We start from the raw sequence: 19,501 nt of genomic DNA, 5'->3' as shown, positions 1-19,501 counted from the left end.
GTAAACAAATCACCTGATGTTCATTTTCTGAAACCATGACTCAGGCAAGCACAAAGATGAGAAACATCAAACTTATACCTACTGGGAAAAACAACATTTCATATTTATTAGCAGTTCTTGGGATTCCCATATGCAAATAAGAGAGCAGTGGTTTTAAAGGTTGTAAACTTCCTCTCTCAGCCCTCCATTTGGTTAAACTGCCCTGCATAGATATAAAAAGACCGCAATGTGTTGTTAAGCAAAGCAGATTTAACATAGAGTAAGGCAGTTATTTGACCTATTTCTTCATGTGTAGTATAAAGTGGAGTTAAAGTGAACAATATAGTAAAATCATAGGTTTTAGAGAAACAAATCACTTAGACTGAAAAGTATCACAAACTACAAGTCCACTGATGAGCAAATCATGTTCATCAGTTTATCTCACGTAACACAAAGCTCCCGAGACTTTAATTAGGGGACCTCAACAAGACCTAGTCACAAGATTATTTCCAGACAAAAAGTACTTACTTTAAGTAGATTACTAGAACCATCTGATATGCTGTGAGCCTGGTGCTTCTGAAGCCCTCAATCAAAGACGACTAGGGATGAAACTCTGTTGATCAATGTTGTGGATGATCATCACACAAAGGCTGAATCTTGTTAAAAATCATTTTAATCAATTTCAATAAAAACCGTTCTAAGTTCTCTACTTTTGTCTTTTTTTTGTCATTCTGACTGTTTTTGACTGAAAACAAAAGTTTACCTTTGTTCTCTAAATCGTAGGCGGCTCATATCAGAAAAACAAGGGAAACATGAAACTGAAGTCTTGGCCACAACAGAGCATTAAAAGGTAACAGAGATGTGTGGAGAAAAGTCTTACACGCATTTTACAAGAAAATGAATCTGCCTAGTTGCTGTGGTTAAATTTGTGATATTCTGCCTTCCCCTTGAATGTTTTTCTCATGTGCGGCACAATGTGTGCATTTGTTTTTCTGTAGTGTGTGTGTGTTTTTCAGTTTCTCATGACGAACAGCAAAACTGAAAGATATATTTAAATGTATATTTCCCATTTTGTTTTTAATTCATTTTCTTAATTACATGACATGACACAATAATACAATTTTGCATATACAAAACTACAGCGTGATATACCCTGTTTTCTGTTTCAAGACAAAGAAGTCATTTTTGTTTTCAAGAACAGACTTAAAAGAGACAATGACATGGTTTAAAGGTATCACACTAAACAAGTTAGAAGTATTTAAAAAATAATGTCAGAAATTCCCTGCTCAGGTTAAACAAATGATTTATAAATGAAAAATGAATTATAGCAGCAAAATATTAACACAAACAAAAAACATACATTCTGAAAACAAGACGGCAGTGCATAGGAAAGCTAGAGATAAAGGGTGTGATTTCCATTACGAAGATGGTTGCCAGAATCTGCTCCCAAACGTCTTGATTCGTTATTTCACCCTGCTGCTGATTGAGAAGGGAACAGGATTCTTCAAACCAACCTTGCTGCAGAGGGAAAGATCAAACACAAAGCTCTACCATAAAACAATTACTGTATGAGTAGGGATAGAAAACTTTGTATTTCAAAAGCCTGTGAGCAACAATCCACTTACGTGAGAACTTTTTCTTTCAATGATGGCTCTAAAGAGTAAGAGGAGACAATGAATGTGCATTATAACAATTGTGCGACAGATTCTTCAAATTTGTTGAGTGATGGTGCACAGTATTGCCCATGTTAGCATCCACAACCGTTTAACCTCGGATACAAAGCCATGCAGAGACTTTCAGTTTCATTTGTGCAAATTTCAAAATATTTATCTCTGAGATTTGTGTTTCCAACTTTGGATTTAATACACACACACACACACACACACACACACACACACACACACACACACACACACACACACACACACACACACACACACACACACACACACTATTGCTACCATCTTGGCCCCATATATAGTTGTTATTGTATGATAAGTGTCCACAGAGGTCTTTGGATTATTATCGATATAATCATTGCTAGAGAAAAGAGAAGACGTGCGTTTTTGCAATGGCTCATTAAAGCTCTGCTCACCCTTTTTCTTGCAACATTTTTTGCACTTGTACTTGGTGCAGAATTGTACGATGGCAATGGTGAAGAGGATTGCAAGAATGCCGAAGCCTACAGCGACCCCAACTGCCGATGGGTTTACCCTGGTCCCTGCAAATATGAACACAGAGAGGTGATTTGATTATAGTTATAGATTAACACATTTTCAAAGATGACCGTGCAAGCATTCAAGAATAATAAACTAGACAACTGGACAATACAAAGGTCCATTTTAATTCTTGTTTAATTTTATAGGGTATCGTATAGCTGACATACTGAATTACCAACTGATATAGTCTAACTGCCTTGGCATAATTTGATCTATATATATATATATATATATATATATATATATATATATATATATATATATATATATGTGTGTGTTCATTATAAATGAATATTCAACCTGATGGAATTAATATTCAGGCCCTGGCATCATTTGCAGTCTGGAGAGACTGAAATTGAGTGTGTGGAGCTTGAAAGAGTAAAATAAAAAATGACACATCATATAAACAGCAGGGATTTTTGTCACACCGTCATTTGGAGATTTTTGCACTAGTTTAAGTACAACTAGATGGTCAGTGTTTTACCTTAGGATCTTATAAACAATAGCTCTATTGTACACATGTAAAAATAGCAGGAGTAAGTGGCCATGTAGGTTAAAAGGGCTGAAGATTTTGTTGTCAGAGAGACATACAGAGAAGCTAAACTAGTACCTGTGTGAAATATATGACATAAAACATTCATAGAGGTTAATTTTGTTGGAATCTAGAAACAGCAATATTATAAAACATGATTAAGAATTGTAGAAGTTGTGTGTCACAAGCCAAACAGAAGTAAAATTAAGCATCTCAGCTTACCAGCATTCCCCATGGCGAACTAGCCAAGATGATGATATCTCTTATCTGTCTTCTCCTCTCCTTACTGTCCGTTTGTTGTTGAGCTATTTCACTTACTTATTTGATTCGAGATGTCTTTTTTTTAATAAATTTAACTCAACTGTGAAGAGTAAAAATAAAAATGTGCCTCTTCTTCCTTATTTGCCTCTGTCTGCCTCCATGTCCCCATACCAGTCATTCTTTTAAACCGGTTTATCCTCTCTCTATCATGCCAGTCCACAACCCTCCCTTCATTTGCAAATGTTATAACACAGTGGATGTGGTGACCTGTCATTCTCACATGGACAGCATGTGTCTGCACAATCATTGTTTTAGAATCGACTCTGGTGAACTGTGATACTTTCACAACACATCCACCTTCGTCTCACTGAGAACTGAGAGGAAACTCCAACACAACCAGGAAGTTAAAGACTCGAGGCCGAGCCTTAAGAGAAATGTTTTAACCACACAATGAAAAGCCTCTCAATAAGTTTCCCACGAGAGCTCCAATAGCAGCCTCTCTTTTTAAACTCCAAAAATAGACTGCCAGGTATTAGTAACATCTGCTGCATGGAGACTCCTGATGGTCGACTTAAGTTATTACACCTCCTCATTGACATTTACAGAGTTCACCAGCTATACTAAAACTGAATGTGGGCTGTAAAAAATACCATCTATAAATATCTAAAAAATATACAGTAATGCGATGATAAACAATGACCGCAAACTTACCACAGTTTAAGATAAAATTCTAAGTGTCTGCAACAGTCTGAATGATGTCACCATTCGTCCACAAGATGTTATCACTTTTGAGTGGTGAAAGGTATCCTCTTATCTAGCCTGTTTTTTGGCGATTAAAATTTCAACCAGACTACAGAACAAGAGCCACAGTGTATTCAAAGCAACACAGCAAGTTAGCTGCCTTACATTAACTTATGTATATCACATGAAGTACTTACAATCATGACTTAAGTTCTTGATACTATGGCTCCTAATATGTCTGTAGCCACTTCTCCAAGAAATCTCCAGGCAGTAAAGTTAAGTGTGTTTAAAAACGTGGAAATGAGCTTGAAGTTCAGAATTGACCCTTGGGGACAGAATGTGAAATAAAATAATCTAAACTCAAAGGCCAGATTGAATGAGAGAAGAATGAGCTATGAAATTTTATTTCTTTCTTGTCTTGTTGTTTTCTTGATATAATATTCATGACTGTAAGATATTAGAGGACAAACTACCATGACAGGGTCAATGTAATATTTGAATGATGTGATCAACAAGTAAAATATTAATATGACTGTAAGATATCTGCTATTACCTACCTGCCCTAATTGGGTCAATTATGAAATCATATGGCTATAAGGAATTTGAGAGGAAAGTTACCCAAAGGTTTTGACAATGAAATTTAATTTCTAGGAAATGAAATGATTTGATTATTTATTCTGCTGAATTGTTGATTGTATTGTTTTTATTGTTTCCATTTTCTGACCATTGCTCCCTCAAGTAAAAAAAGAAATCCATGTTCCAAATCCTTTCATCAAAACGTATAATGTGAGGACGTAAGGTGTGGGTCGTCCCAGTATATTTGGCATCGTATAACATGATCATAACAGTTACAATTGTGCAAAGGTTAAGTAAGATAGTTGCCAACCACTTGATGTGCAATAAAAATTATCCAATCTGGTCCAATAAAGGCATTAATATGGACTCCCAACTTGATATGGCAGACTGCTGAGACACTGTGAATCAGGGTTATAGGTTTTGACAGTGATATTTTTTAATCTATTTCAAGGAGGAAGAGTCAAACCCAGAGATATGGTAAACCTTAATCTTCACAAAATTCATGTCTGAAATGGGTAGTGATGTTTTTCTGTGTACTGATGGTAAAGAATGGAATAAGCTTCCATTGCAAGTTTAACATTACTGATACGCATCACAATGTGATTTTTTGGGGAGGGACTGGAAGAGGTTGGGGGTGTTTGCGATATTATTTTTCTGCAGCATTGTCTAGCTTTGTAGATGCTTTTTACTGTACCTGCTGGTCTTTGTTTTGATGTGGGGCACATTGGGAGCAGTAAGCAGTGAAAAAAAATATCAGGAAATCTTTCTTGGGATTTCTGAGCAATAGCGCAGCAGTTTTCCAGGAAAGAATTTAATTTTACGAGCACATCAAACAAAAATGACATTCCTTGACAATGATCAGGGCTGTAATAGATAAATGTCAATAGACTGATGTGGACACATAAAGCCTGCTCGGGTTGCATAGAAGTGACTTCCCAGTTCTCAGGATATCGCACAAGCACTTCCTTATACCGTGAATCTATTCATATGTTGTCTGTAAGGTGTGGCGGGTGACAACTGATTCAATAACACCACTAGAAAAGTATTTTGTATTCCCAGTGATGATGGAATTTGTCCCATAAAGCTTATGATGGAAAATTTGAACTCTAAGACAAAATACATTGATTAAAATAAATAATTTGGATGTTTTTCATGAATCTTGATGAAAGAAACATTTAGGGAACTGATATGTTTGAATTAAAGGGGACTGTGTGCTCTTCACTGAGTGTCATTTTGTCTCTCCTTCCTTTTCTTTTGTGGTCCACATATTTTTAAAATTCTATTTAATTTATTTTACCTGACCCATCACATATCTGATCTAACATTAATTGACAAACAATTTGGCTTTGTGAGACTCTTCTACCAACAACATACATTCTTTGGAGTCCAGGAAACAAGATATGTCACAGTGTTAATGATTAACAAGTTATTTTTCACAACCCACTTTCCTCAACTTCTCTCAAGCGTCATATCAAGTTTCACAAAATGCACACCTATGCATGCACGGAGAGGGAGGTGGTGTAAAAGCTTTGGTGGTAAATTGATATAGAGCGAGAGATATACAGAGAGAGAGAGAGAGAAATAGAGAGAGAAGCTGTTTTCTATAGAAGTGCAGGGCAGAGGGTGGTACCTGTTGAAACAATAAAAGTTGTCCTCAGAGAAATTCTGAAATTCACGGAACAGGAATACTATTTTATACCAGCCTGACTTGCAGATGCTCTTCTGACAAGGGCCGACAGCAGCTTTACAGGTGAGGAAGAGTATAGTGGTTGTTTGTGTGTCTGTGTAATTTTGTAATTTTTTCTGACAAACTACTGTGTCTGCCCCGATTTTAAACAATTGTGTCTGAAAATAAAATTAGGAATACCATGCTGTATGAGGGGTAGATGATTTTTGTGTGCAACCTTTTTCAAATGCAGTCAACAGAAAAGAACTTTGATCCGTTTCAAATCAAGTCCTAAACAAACATAGCTGATAAGGATGCAGAAGGCTTTAAAGCAATGTGCAACCCTGACCCAAATTTTAAATCTGTGCTTTAAAACACATTTTAAGTTTGGTTTCACTTGTTTTTCTTTTTCATTTTGGATCGTTACGTGTATTAAATAACATAATGGATCACCAAATATCTTTAGTAGTATTTAAACCCTGAAAATATTGAATTAAGTTAAAGATATTAAATCATGTTCATTTTGCTTTGCTCAAAACTAAATTCTTAAGACAATTATATCCAGTGTGATTGAAACTCACACTGCTGAATTTTGAACCCGCGGTTCACAGATTGTTCTCAGTGAGAAGCAACTAAATCGATCTTATTAAACATATTGTCAGAGGATAAGTAATACAAATTTGAAACTACTGATTTAAATATACACTCTGGATCGAAAACACTTAGCAATAGCCAATCTGTTAATATGTGAACAATTTGGACTATATGCAGTTCAGGAAGTCACAGAGTTTATTTGGTTGTCCTTGAGCTTGGCATGTTCCCCATTTCAAAAGAACACAGAAGCAACCATTGTTATCACTGACGCAGAAATTAAGAAAAAAGAAAGAATTAATCACACCCATCTGATATGGATTGTCTTTTTGCTCCTGTGAGAGCTGATGGGATAATGAACAAAATGAACCAGTTTGACTCGGCAGAACAATAAAAGCTCAGAGTCAAACAAGGGAGTGCAAAAGATTTATGAGATCTGTTTGGCTCTCATCTTCTCTTTTATAGCGCATGCAATCATCTTTTTAGCTACTGTTCAACCATGTCAGACTTTCAGATTGGATAAACCTTGTCACAGCACAATGTTCATGTGATTTACAAAATGGGAAATATGCCATATTAGATGACGTGGACAATTGTTGATCTAATCTACATACAGTACAGCACAGTATATCACTCTGACATGAAACTCACACAACTAATCTCAGTCAAGCAAATATACAAAAAGAGGTCATATACCATATTTTCATACCAGGGTGGAATCCCAACTCATACGATTTAGGTGAAAGGGATTTATTGGCAGAAATTGAATACAAACTAATCCTACTGATGTTTTCACTAATGTGTAATCATCTAAATTGTAGGAGGGTGAGGTGAAGAGTATTCAGCTGCAACGTGCAACTTCAACACTAGATGTCACTGAATTCTACACACTGAAGCTTTAATGTCTTGGCAGCTTTATGGCAACCTGAATATAATCAGGGTTAACAGAGGTTATTACAGGACATTCAGGAGCCATCAAACTAAAACTGATTCATTCAGAGAGCTATCTACAATAAATCTAGCTAGCTACACACATCTATATATTACGATGGAGTATAAGGGCCACTAACATCAAAAAAAGAAATGTAATGTCATAGTATTATGAGATAAGGTCATAATAATACGAGAAACAACTGATACATGTATGTGAATAAAGGCACAATATTACAAGGATTATTTAATCAACATTATGACTTCATTCTTATAATATTACAACCTCTTCTCAGAATATGACTTTCTCTCATTGAATTATGGCTTAACTATTGTAATATTACAACATTATTCTTGAATTATTCAATTTTATTTTCATTTGGCCCTAATACCCAATATATACATTCATATGCATATTTTCACATATATATTCTTTACTCCATAAACTAATAGACTAAGTAAGGACAGGTTGGCAGTGAGCTTTAAGGTTCACTTGATCGTCCAGGTCAAGCAACACAATCAGCTGCTGTTTCTAACAATGGCACTTTCTCTGCAGCCAACCTTTCTTCTGTCTTGTCTGTTTTTACCCTTCAGCCTCCCCATGTAGCTTTTTTCTCTTCTTGTCTATGATCAGTGTCCCATGACATTCACAATGGCTTAATTAACAAACCCTGACCAGGTTGGTCAGTAAGGGTAATTTAATACTTCAGAATTCAGAATTACGCTCCTGTATTGATTGAGTTCATGTCTGAAAACAGCATCTACTGGTCGAGAACAGGCACGTTTCACTTCTAGCCACAAACCAATTTATGTCAAAACAAGTCTCCTTGTTGCATTCATCAGAGCAGGCGACATATTTGACTTGAGTGTGTCAAACAGGAACTTCTGACTGATACCATCTGACTCATTATAGTCAAAGCAACATAGGTGAAAGAAGACACACCTCAGCCTCAAGACACATTACTGGACACATGTGCATAAACACGTACACACACGTACACACACGCATACACACGTCTGAGTTTATGTGTATGAATACATGCATTTGTATTTTTCTGGCTGTGTGGGTGTATGTTTGGGTTAAACTTGAGAGGCAAAGAGAGATGGACTCGAAAGACGGCAAAATAGGGGATTTTGTGCGTTTTTTTCAACAAGGTTCAAAGCGTGAGTGGGAGGAGGGACAGAAGTGGGAAAGGCATACAGAGAAGGAGAGAGAGAGAGAGAGAGAGAGAGAGAGAGAGAGAGAGAGATCAGGTGTCAAGTTACCTGGAATAGTTCGTTTTTTTGTTTTGTTTTGTCAGCAGGGATTGGTCAGGCAAAATAGCGTGCTCACTCTCTGAATTTGCGGAGCTTCTAAACACAACATAGCAGCAGTCTTTAATACAGACTTTGAGACAGGGGCATGTTAGGCACCCTTTAAGTCAGATTCAGTTTCACAGCCATAGAGAGTAAAGGGGGGAGAGAGAGAGAGTCAGACCAGGATTTGCGGTTAAAGCCATTGGAGCAGGAAAGTGAGAAGAAAAGGACTAAGGACGTACACTGGACAGTGAGCTTCTGGGAAGTCCCAACTTCAGGAAGGGAGGAAGAGTGTCAATTCCGAGCTGCCTCTCAGATGAGCTGCATCTGGGCCTAATCTAACCAAAAAATATAACTGCATCATGTGGGTGAGTGCAACCAAGAGCAGAATCAACATGTTCATCAGGAAGTTGTCAAGACAATGGTTTGCATTGGAGGGGCTGTTTTAACAACATAATCACTGTGTATGCTGATAGGATGTTTGTTATCATGCTATGGTACAAAGACATATCGTCATGTTTTAATGTTCAAACTGTTTCTGCTGCATCATAGCAGGGGTTTTGTTTTGCATGTGTGAATTCATTTACATATCAGATTAAAAACAACAGGAGTTGAGCCTTAGATTTTAAAGGTGGGAATTAAATTTGATTAAAAATCTCTCAATTGTAAGATAAAAACCTGATGTGGGAAAGCAGACTTCCAGAGCTTAGGCTCAGCAACAGACAAATGTCGGACCCCTTTAGTTTTTAGATGAGAAAGGGGGTTTGAAAGAAGTTGTTGTCAGGAAGAGATCAGTGATAAATTGAGGGGCAAGACCAATGACTGAGAGCTTTGTAGAAAAATAGTATGCTGGAAGATGCAATTGTAACATTTCAGTATTTATGTGTCCACCATCTATCATGTGTGCAAGCATTTGTGTCTTAGTGAATACAGCTTTGCTTATATTAATGTACATATGCCTGTTTGTGCCTGTAAACATCCAAGCATTTTAACAACACTGGTCTAGATCTCTGCCTTCGATTAAAGCTCGTCCAACATGCGTAGATTCTCAAAAGCGCGTAGATTCTCAAAAGCTCTTTTGTGAAAGTTTCAGTTCAGGGGAACATAATCCAACAACGCTGTGAAGCAGCATTGGGGAGCAGAACAAACTGAACAAAAGGTTCACTGCACATTGGCTTTTTGTCTGTTGACCCAGTTAGACTTGTTGCTGTTGCCAGAGCATGTTCCATATGGATCAGTCTGATAAAAAAATGAAAAAGAGTGACAGAAATAATATTCACCTGACTCTGGCTCTAAACTGGTTTCTGTTAGTCATGTTTCTAATGATGAGAATTTCCCAGTTAGCACTATCATCATGTGTCACAACGCGACAAAACAGATCCTGTATTTTCATGTACGTGTTTGTCCGTTTTCGAGAGCATGACATTCTCTTGCCATCGTCGTAGTTTCCCAGGTTGGATGGACCGCCCACTTTCTTTCATTTATCTTGCTTATTTAACCTGACACATTCATCAGGTGATGATGACCTGAGATCAGTGATGAGTACGTGATTCAAATGACTCATATTATTTTAAAATAGAAGAAAGATATTGTAGGTTTTGAAACATATACTTTAAACTCTGTATACTGGTGGAAAGTTTATATTTGAAAATCTCTCATCTTGAAAATCAGGTGAAGAGACTTTTGAGGTAATTTAAGAAAATGGGGTATTTCATAATCACCCTACGTCCAGTTATATAAAAAGGCACAGTATATGGCTATAAACGTATTATTTGAAACTTTGCCACAAGTCACTACAAGTTGTGTTACAAAGCAAAATGCTCCAAGGCTCATTGCACATTGTGAGTGAAGCCTTCCTTATTTCAATGAAAAGAGAAATCTGAAAATGATCCTCACAGAATTCCTCCCCCCAAAAAAAGACAATACATAATTTTGCCGTTTTCTCATTATGGAGTAAATACACTTTGCTTGTTGTTTCACTGACAAGAGCCATCAACCAATATCATTACATCTCTTGTTTCAAAGTGGAGTTTGGCAACATCCTTTAACTGAATTAGCAGCAGTTATTTTAGCCTTGCAGCAAAAACATATGCATATGAGGGAGTTTACCGAAACTACTCTTTAAAGCAGAAGTGAAATTTAGTGAAATTCAGTATTACAGGTTCTCCAAGTGTCTGGCAATTCCTTATTTGGTCATGAAAGATTCCACATTTTATCTAAATACATCAATTTACATGCAGCATATTCTGTAAAACTTTGTTAGTCTGATTTTGTATGAAAAGCTGCGAGGACAAGACAAAGGCAGAAAAGCAGATGGACAAAACAAATGCTGTCAGCAGCCATACTGTGACGCTTGAGAGCTGTTAAGTAGTTGTGTGTGCCATAATTAAAAAGTAGAAGCCTTTCCTTTTAATTTTCTAAAGAATTCTACAGTAAAATCCTCTGAAACTTGACATACAGACCGTGGGGTCATCATAACCAAGAGTGAGGTGAAATATCTGTGTCACCTTTAAATAATATTTAATATAAGCAAGTTATGAGTGATATAATAAAAAAGTAGCCAACTTTGCTTTTCACTTTCATAAAAACATAAATATATAATGTTCCATTTCATTATACTTGTTATTGTCTTGTGTGGAAATCAAACCAAACCTTCATAATAATTTGTCTCTGGCCTGTTCTCCGCTCCAATGACCTTTACCGAAAGACCAGGAATAGACGCGCATCCGTTTTCAGACACAGCCAAAGTTAGACGCTAGCCCGGATCATTGAGAAGCACTTAGCCGCTACATGCTAGGCTTAGCTTTCGACTGAGCTTTCAGAGAGGTTAAATGAAACTTAAATGATATTTCTGAGTGACCAACGGGTTTAATTTGATCCACTTGTTGTAAAATCGTGTAAGATATTCAACTTAAAACTGTTGAACTTAAACCGATTTGTAGCTAGCTAGGTAGCTGGTTAAAGCTATTTAAAGCTAGCCGCCTATCAGTTTAGGTTAAAGCGGGGTAAATGTTAACTCAAATGCCCAGCTCTATCAAAAGTAACATATAACAAGTCCACAGCCTCAACATACACATAACATCATGTAGAGACATTAAAAAGCAGGTGATGTGAGTGAAGAAGCAGCCATCTTACCTATAAGAGGTGTTTAATTAGCGTCTCCATCACCACTGTGGTGTCTGTCCCCCTGTCTCTGACCAGCTGACACACCGCAGTGGCTAAAGAGACACGGCCGAGAGGACACCACATATAAATCTCTAATCTTATCTCCAGGAGAGGCAGCTCCACTTGTTTACAATCTGCAGCCATACTGTCAACCTGTAGCTCCACAGAAGAGACCACACGTCCCACAGCATGGTAAGAGTGAATCCAGATTGACTGTAGTCATAGAAATTAAACATGTTCGTCTCTCCACCAGCCCACGTGTTACGTTAGCCTTGTTTTTTTAAAGTACCAATTTATTCTCAATGAGAAAATGGTAGAACAGCATAGATTGTGATGTTTGTCAGATCTACTGCAGCAGACTGTTGACAACAAAACAGATTACTGCTAATGTTGAACAATTCCTTCAGAGCTGCAACTTTCAACAGCCTAACTACTCATCTGCTTTCACAATGAATTTGGCCACAAATATAGTGACATTTCTCCGTTTGACATTTTATATCATCATTCAATCAATTATATTCAATTTACTGTTTTTTAGATGATAAAGAAAAGCTGCAAAACATAAGAATGTTTAGAATTGTCGCATGCAATTTGTTTTGCATGAAAAGCTTCTCAAACCAGTAATCGCTTATCAAAATAACTTGCAGTTACTTGTCTTTCATAAATTTCTAATGAAATCAGCTCTGATTCTTATCCTTAAACCTGTTTCAGGGTACCATTGGTGTTTAAACTTTGTACTTGAGGTAAATTATCTGGTGATACATGTTTAAATGTCTGAGTTAAGAGAGACTTCACTGGCTAGTCCCAGGTTAAGTAACTCAGGCTTCATCAGGTTCATTACAAGAAAGATGAGAAACAAACAAGATATTTCTTTTTTGAGCTTTGTGCTCCGCATGATACTGTCTGGGTTTTTTTTTTTGATTGTTAAATGTCGGATAATATTAGCCCTTCAGGCTTCATTTTCATTATTCGTGTGAAAGCCATTTGAGAAATTAAAAAAAAAACCTCCCTGCAAATCACTCAGCTGGTCTCATACATCTCGTCACTTATTCATTCTAAAGGTACAACAGCCAAAAGGTCGGAACTGTAGCTCCAGAGGATGCCGCCCAGAGTGCCCACTGTTCTATGCTATAACTCTTCCTACACCATTCCCTCCCAATACAGACTGAAATCTTCCCTTATGTAATCATGAAACCAGGATATAGGTGATATTCTGCTCAGGAATACTTGAGTAGTGTTGGGTTCTACCCATCTTGCTCCTGTGGTTGAAGAGCGGGCACACCTCTCTATATCACCCTGCAATACGAGAGCGTGTTCTTTCCCCACAATATCATCTGCATTTGAATGGACGCCTCACAAGGTCCCAGTGGACCCCTCCACACTGCGTCCCACTGTCTGTCACTTTCATGGTGGGGTATAGTAGTCTGTGCGTTAACAGATTATGGGAACTGCCTTCAGCATTTGGAATTGAGTGTAATATGACAAATGGGTGTTGTAAGACAACTGGTGGTCTTACATTGTGTTCCATATTCCATATAGCACACCTGTTGTTGTCTTTTGGGGCCAATAGATGTGATTCATGCTCTCATGTATTTGAACAATTACAAATGTGCAAAGATATTATGTAAGCTCAGATAATTATGTACAAACTTAGACACATCATTACACAATGTCAAACTCCTCCTAGACACAAACACACACACACTGGGAATTTCCTCTCAAGGTATATCTTGTTTTGACACCTGTGTTCACCTCCTCTCTTGTTTTACTGTAAGTATCTCATTCTTTCCCCAGACAACCATCCAGCTGCCAGAGGAAAGCAGTCAACCATTGAATCAAAGACAGGCAGGTAAGCTGTGGGCTGGTGTTGTATTTGTGTTCACGTAAAGCATGTTGCTGCACTGATGGGAGAGCCCCAATATTATGATGTGAAATACTTGGAAAGGAAAGCGTGGGACAGTACTGATAGCAATCTCTTCGCTAAAATTTCCTCTTAATGTCATTCTTCATTTGCTTTGTGGTTTCTCTTCTCTCATCTCATCTTTGTTGCCTCACAAACTGTATGTTTTTACCCCTCCCCCACTCTGCTTCATAGTGATTCCACGACCAGGCCGCCACAGAAAGCCCATGACGGCTCCAAAGACTCAGAAAGACAAGGCGTCTAAGAGGAAGAAAGTGTTGCTGACTATCTTGACTGTGGTGGTGCTCCTGGGGATACTGGCCACTGCAGCGTATTTCAGTGAGTCACAGATGTTGACATTTGATCCTTCCTCGAAAGACACACCCATACAACACAGGATGACCTGCCAAAAAAGGCCTCACCTAAATATTTAGACTTAATTGTTTTTTTTAAAGTGTAATTTTTTTGGCAGGATTCAGTATCTTTCACTGTCAACTCATCAAAGCTTAAAGCTATTTCAAACCGAGTTCTTCCCTCCTTTTCCTTCCAGTTAAGCAGCTGATTGAGACCAAGTACTTCTTCTGCTCGCGTTCACTAAAGTTCATCCCAATAGAAGTAACCTGTGATGGGAAAGATGACTGTTCTGGAGGAGAGGATGAAGTTACTTGTATGTCAAGATTTACGGTCAACTCCACCTTTCCAGGTAAAGCAAACACTCAACCCTTTATTTGCATTTTCATCACACACACAGAAACAAAGCTTGAAAACTGACTCCTCTTTGCCGTCCCTCCCTCCCTCCAGTGCGTCTCATATCAGGTAAGCACATCCTGCAGGTATACAGTCCCAGCTCAGGCTGGAGGAGTGTGTGTAGTGACGACTGGACCGAGCAGCACACACAGAAAGCATGCAAGTACCTGGGATACACAAAGTGAGTCTCTGACTGTAGGTTGTGTTTCATATGTATCAAATGGATGATTTGACCTGAACTCAAGTCTTACATGTCCCATCCTCTGTCTTAACAGTAAACCTCATAGCACCAATGTCCCAGTGGGCACTTTACTGTTCTCCTTGAAAACTGGACCGTTCGCAGCCATCGGGCCAGGGGCGAAAACCGCACCCATACACCAGGCTGCCATTGATCGGTGAGGAGGCGTCACATCTATCTAATAATTGCATAAATCTCTCTCTGTCTATATGTGGCTCACATATGTTGGGGACCATTGTCTTTATCCGCTTCACACTTGTCATGTCTATTGTTTAATGGAAGTGGACTCATCAACAGATATCTCGAGCTTCACCGAACTTTGAATGAACAGGTGAAAGTCTCATTGTGCAGCAGTGGAGGTGCAGCTTCAGTCCTACAGCCAGTCTTTATCTCAGCGTTTCAGTTACTGCTGGTCACTTTTACAGCTTCAAAAAGAAAGCAACAACCAGCACAACCATAGACCCAACAAACAGCCCATTCCAGGATTAGAACAGCCGCTGCACTCGTTTCTCATCAAATACTAAAAGAGGCTGTTGACTTTAAAGATAGCTCTCTATTCTTAATCTCATATGTCTCTTGTACACAGCAAGTCAGAGATTCTGTTCGTAAAGTTTCTCTTCCTAAAAGAAAAAAACTCCCTCAGTTTTTGTTCCCCCTGTGTCTTGTCGCCTATGTGAGTCAACAAAATGCGTTAATTAAATGAAACTCGAACAGGGAGAAACAGTTTGACTGGGGGGGGGGGTGAAGTCAGGTGAAGAAATTTCAATATTTGTAGTGATTGTGTGTTCTGTCTGTTTGACTTGAATTGTGCAGTCATTTGAGACACGTGTGTAATGGCTGTTTTCTTCCAACAGGCGTGTTTGCAGATCTGGATCTGTGATATCTTTGTCCTGTTCAGGTGAGTTTTATTTTTAGCAAAGCAACCAACGTCATTGGGCTGGTGGTGGGAGTGGAAGATGAAATAACTGGTTTCACACCACCAGGCCCAGACATGTCTACAGCATGCAGTGAAACTCTTGTTTTGGAAATATGTGACAGAGGAGGTGCTGTCATGCATGTACAATAAATCAGAATGGAAATTGTGATGAAAAAGAAACAAACAAGACGACTTTCCCTTGTCAGACTGCGGAGAGGTGGGCTTTCAGGACCGTATCATCGGGGGCTCAGATGCCCTCATCGAGGACTGGCCCTGGCAGGTCAGCCTGCAGCAGGGTGGGCAGCATACATGTGGAGGCTCGCTGGTGTCACCACGTTGGGTAGTCACTGCTGCCCACTGCTTTACAGGGTCTGTACGCTCTCCAAATATACCATCCATGATAACGTATAATGCACAACCTATTGCTCACACTTCCTCTTCCTCTCTCACTTGGTTTGGGCCTTGCAGCAGTAAAAAGGAGCTGAGTCGCTGGAGAGTGGTGTCAGGTCAGACATTCATGGGAACGCTGGGAGGTTCCTATGTGGACAGAATCATAGTAAACGGAAATTACGACCCAGCGCGCAACGACTATGACATAGCGCTGATGAGACTCAGAAGCCCGATCACAGTCGCAGGTTAGAGTTCAATTCGATATTATTGAAACACACAGACAGAAATTACTGCACATTACAGATTGGAATATTTATTATTTAGACTGTAGCTGAATTTTAACCTTAACATTTGTAAGAACATACAGTAGGCTACTCTATTGCCATCTAGTGGAGTGCATGTCACACAGCAAGCTCTTCACTGAAGCTCAAGGTCAAATTTATTTGTATAATGCATTATCATACACAGAGGTCATTCAATGTGTTTTACAGAAACAAGTGAAGCATGAAACCATAAAAAGGGTAAAACATTAAAAACTTCTTAGACAGCACAGAAACTAATTGTAAAACAGATTATGTCTAAGTGTAGGATTAAGTGAAGGCACTGGAAAATTGAGCACTTCTTTTAAAAGTAGTTGTTTGATAACTTTAACCATGCCTTCAAACTGTAGAATTACAAAAGTTAATAAGAACTCCTGTCCTCCAGATGCCCGCAAACCTGTTTGTCTCCCCCCTGAAGCCTTTGGCCTGGCTGCCGGAGCCTCCATGGCTGTGACTGGCTGGGGATACCTGGAGGAAAATGGTGAGGAAACTACACACAACCTCAAGTATTTATCAACATGAATTTGTAAAAACAAAAATCTGTGAAGTGACCGCCACCACTCAAATGTTGCATGCCTGTTCTGTCATCAGGTAAAGTTTCTCCTTCACTTCAGAAGGCCAGCATTCCTCTGATCGACCACACTGTGTGTTCCAGTCCCAAAGTGTACGGTAGTTCTGTAACACAAAGGATGATGTGTGCCGGCTTCCTGGAGGGGAAGGTCGATGCTTGCCAGGTAACAGGCAGAAAGGAATATTTGATATCTATCTTTAATGTATTAGTAGTTGCATTTTAAAGGATAGCCCAAAATGTATGGTCTCTCCTGGAAAATGTTTTGGTTATTAACATGGTATCAAATTGTTACTGTGCTCTTGAATCCCAGGGGGACAGTGGAGGCCCTCTGGTGCACTTCACTTCCTCCCGGTGGCATCTGGTTGGAGTGGTGAGCTGGGGCGTTGGCTGTGCCCGGAAAGGAAGACCAGGTGTTTACTGCAACGTGGAAGAAATGCTCAACTGGATTCATACGACCATTGAGGTACACAATACAGACAACTTTGTGCGTTTCAGCTGCATCTCAGTTTGTTGAACTCCAGAGACATTGACCTTTCTAAGTTAAAAGTCAATGAATGCAAAATATAGTACAGGTTTTGGGAGGAAACCACATCAAAACCGAACAATTTCTTGTTAAGGGCTGAAGTTGACTGACGTTTTCTTTTTGCATAAATGTTTGAATCAATGTTACTCCTCTATATGTATGTAAGACACTATCTTTTCTCTTGGAGTTTGTTTTTCCTGTAAATAAGTTTTGTAGTTTTCCTCTCACTTTTTGAGGGTTGAGGACAGAGACTGTCTCACCTTGTTTGTTCACCCAGATTGTAAAACACTATAGGCAAAGAGTGATTTGTGAATATGGTTAATATGAATACGATGTAATTGATTTCTGAATTGATAGTTGGAGAAAGGAAGATGGTAAAAATTGTTAATGTGAAACTAGGTTTAGTGAATATGCTTTACAGTTGCTGTCAATTTAAACTTTCACAATACATACTGTAATGACAGAGACAAAAATTAACAACTGCAATATACAATTTTTTCCCTCTATCCTTACAGAAAAACCCCTGAGGTTGCCCACAACAGATCTCGTGACCCTAAGACGTGAGACAAAAGAAGGGGAAGTGAAAGAGGCATCTCAACAACAAACTGTTAAATGCAACCAAATGCAAAGTGTTGTTTGTGTCATTTCAGGTTCTTATCTCAGGGGCATATTTATGTAGCTGTCAGTTGTTTGCCAGTCTGAGGTCTTCTTAGCAGAATACTCATGCATGTGTTTAGCATGGGTTATTAGCGTTAATATCAGTTACTAAAATAGAATATGTGATCTCTGACACTAACGAGAGGATAAAGGTAATAACTGTTTTAACTGTGAAGATGTAGTGCATTACCAAACTGGCCGACCTCAGGCGTCATGTACATGATGAATGTTTTTAGGTGTGAAATGTGAGGGATCATAGGGTAAACTGCTGCGTGTGAGTCAGTGTGAAGCCTCAGGTTAATATCACCAGTCCAGTTAGTTTAATGCATTTGTGGTACTGATTCACTTGATCTGATCTGTGTTACTATTCAAGGGCAATCGCACCTTTTTACAGTACAGATTGTGTGTTCTCTCTCTACCACAGAATGACACAGGCACTTTAGCTGGAAAGGGACGTGTGTGTGTGTGTGTGTGTGTGTGTGTGTGTGTGTGTGTGTGTGTGTGTGCGTGTGTGTGCGTGCATGTGTGTGTGCGCGTGCTTAAAGTGACTAGTCCAATAATGCACTGAAGGATGTCAAATCACAGTTGTGTTCATGGTGCTTCCACATGGAGTCTTAAAAGTGCACCTAGTTTTCCATTCACATCTTATTAAAGATGGCGGTCATGTTGTTTTTACCTTCACCAACAAAGGATATAAATGTAACTTCCTGAAACTCAAGCGTGTGGTATGTTAATTTTTCAAATTTGTGCACTCAGGCAAAACCCCCACAAGGTTTCTTCATTTTAAAGCAATCTGTTGTACGGTAAATCAAATTTTTTTGGTTAACAGACTTAACAAAAGTAGAAATTAGCACTTGACTTGAAGTAATGGTCAATATATTGTATATACTGTATATTAAAGAAATACTGAACACAGATAGGAATTTTTTTTCAAGGTTTGCATGCAATTTGGCACATTTGACTGTATATAGGGTACTTGTTGATTTTATGTCTAAATATGTTGTAAATACAGTATAATAAAGACATCTGCTTTTATTTGATCCCTCCTTGTTCCATTATGTGTCATTTTCCCCCCAAAACACACACACACTCCCACAACGAGAAGTAGGGAAGTGAAATTACAGATTACAATTTTAATCTCAAATTTCCAACTGTAGTCGTCTCACATATCTGGCTTTTCATGCAGCAGTTTGATTAAGTCCTACTTTAGATAAATTCAATGCAACTTCCACACCGTAAAATTATTCTTCTGTCACCCTAGGTCCTGAGTTGAAAATACTGCC

At 38.6% G+C, this 19,501-nt stretch overlaps 1 protein-coding gene and 1 long non-coding RNA gene across 8 annotated transcripts; one reads left to right on the top strand and one right to left on the bottom strand.

Moving 5' to 3' along the window:
• Nucleotides 1-1,037: 1,037 nt before the first annotated feature.
• LOC109630183 (uncharacterized) lies at nt 1,038-12,065 on the bottom strand. 2 transcript variants are annotated; one of them, XR_011244478.1, is made up of 4 exons: nt 11,927-12,065; nt 2,075-2,200; nt 1,605-1,632; nt 1,038-1,497 (listed from the first exon to the last, which is right to left on the bottom strand). It is a non-coding gene; the product is annotated as an uncharacterized lncRNA (long non-coding RNA). The 2 variants fall into 2 exon arrangements; XR_011244477.1 differs by lacking the exon at nt 11,927-12,065 and adding an exon at nt 2,953-3,367.
• Nucleotides 5,892-18,539, top strand: tmprss4a (transmembrane serine protease 4a). Of its 6 annotated transcripts, none has more exons than XM_020088453.2 (14): nt 5,952-6,058; nt 12,065-12,148; nt 13,751-13,805; nt 14,052-14,195; nt 14,407-14,559; nt 14,658-14,784; nt 14,879-14,998; nt 15,696-15,739; nt 15,964-16,126; nt 16,226-16,392; nt 16,853-16,948; nt 17,059-17,201; nt 17,349-17,501; nt 18,077-18,539. In XM_020088453.2, exons 2-14 carry the CDS (start codon nt 12,146-12,148, stop codon nt 18,086-18,088), a joined length of 1,380 nt encoding a protein of 459 aa, XP_019944012.1. In that variant the 5' UTR covers nt 5,952-6,058; nt 12,065-12,145; the 3' UTR covers nt 18,089-18,539. The 6 variants fall into 6 exon arrangements, with proteins under 6 accessions (XP_019944015.1, XP_019944012.1, XP_069390085.1 ...); XM_069533984.1 differs by having other exon boundaries at nt 6,024-6,058; nt 11,993-12,148; XM_069533983.1 differs by lacking the exon at nt 5,952-6,058 and adding an exon at nt 8,722-9,159.
• Nucleotides 18,540-19,501: the final 962 nt, after the last annotated feature.

The sequence above is a fragment of the Paralichthys olivaceus genome, chromosome 11 (genome assembly GCF_024713975.1).
Source record: "Paralichthys olivaceus isolate ysfri-2021 chromosome 11, ASM2471397v2, whole genome shotgun sequence".
Taxonomy (NCBI): Eukaryota; Metazoa; Chordata; class Actinopteri; order Pleuronectiformes; family Paralichthyidae; genus Paralichthys; species Paralichthys olivaceus.
The sequence above is the reverse complement of the archived record's forward strand: the minus strand, read 5'-3'. Positions and strand labels throughout refer to the sequence as shown.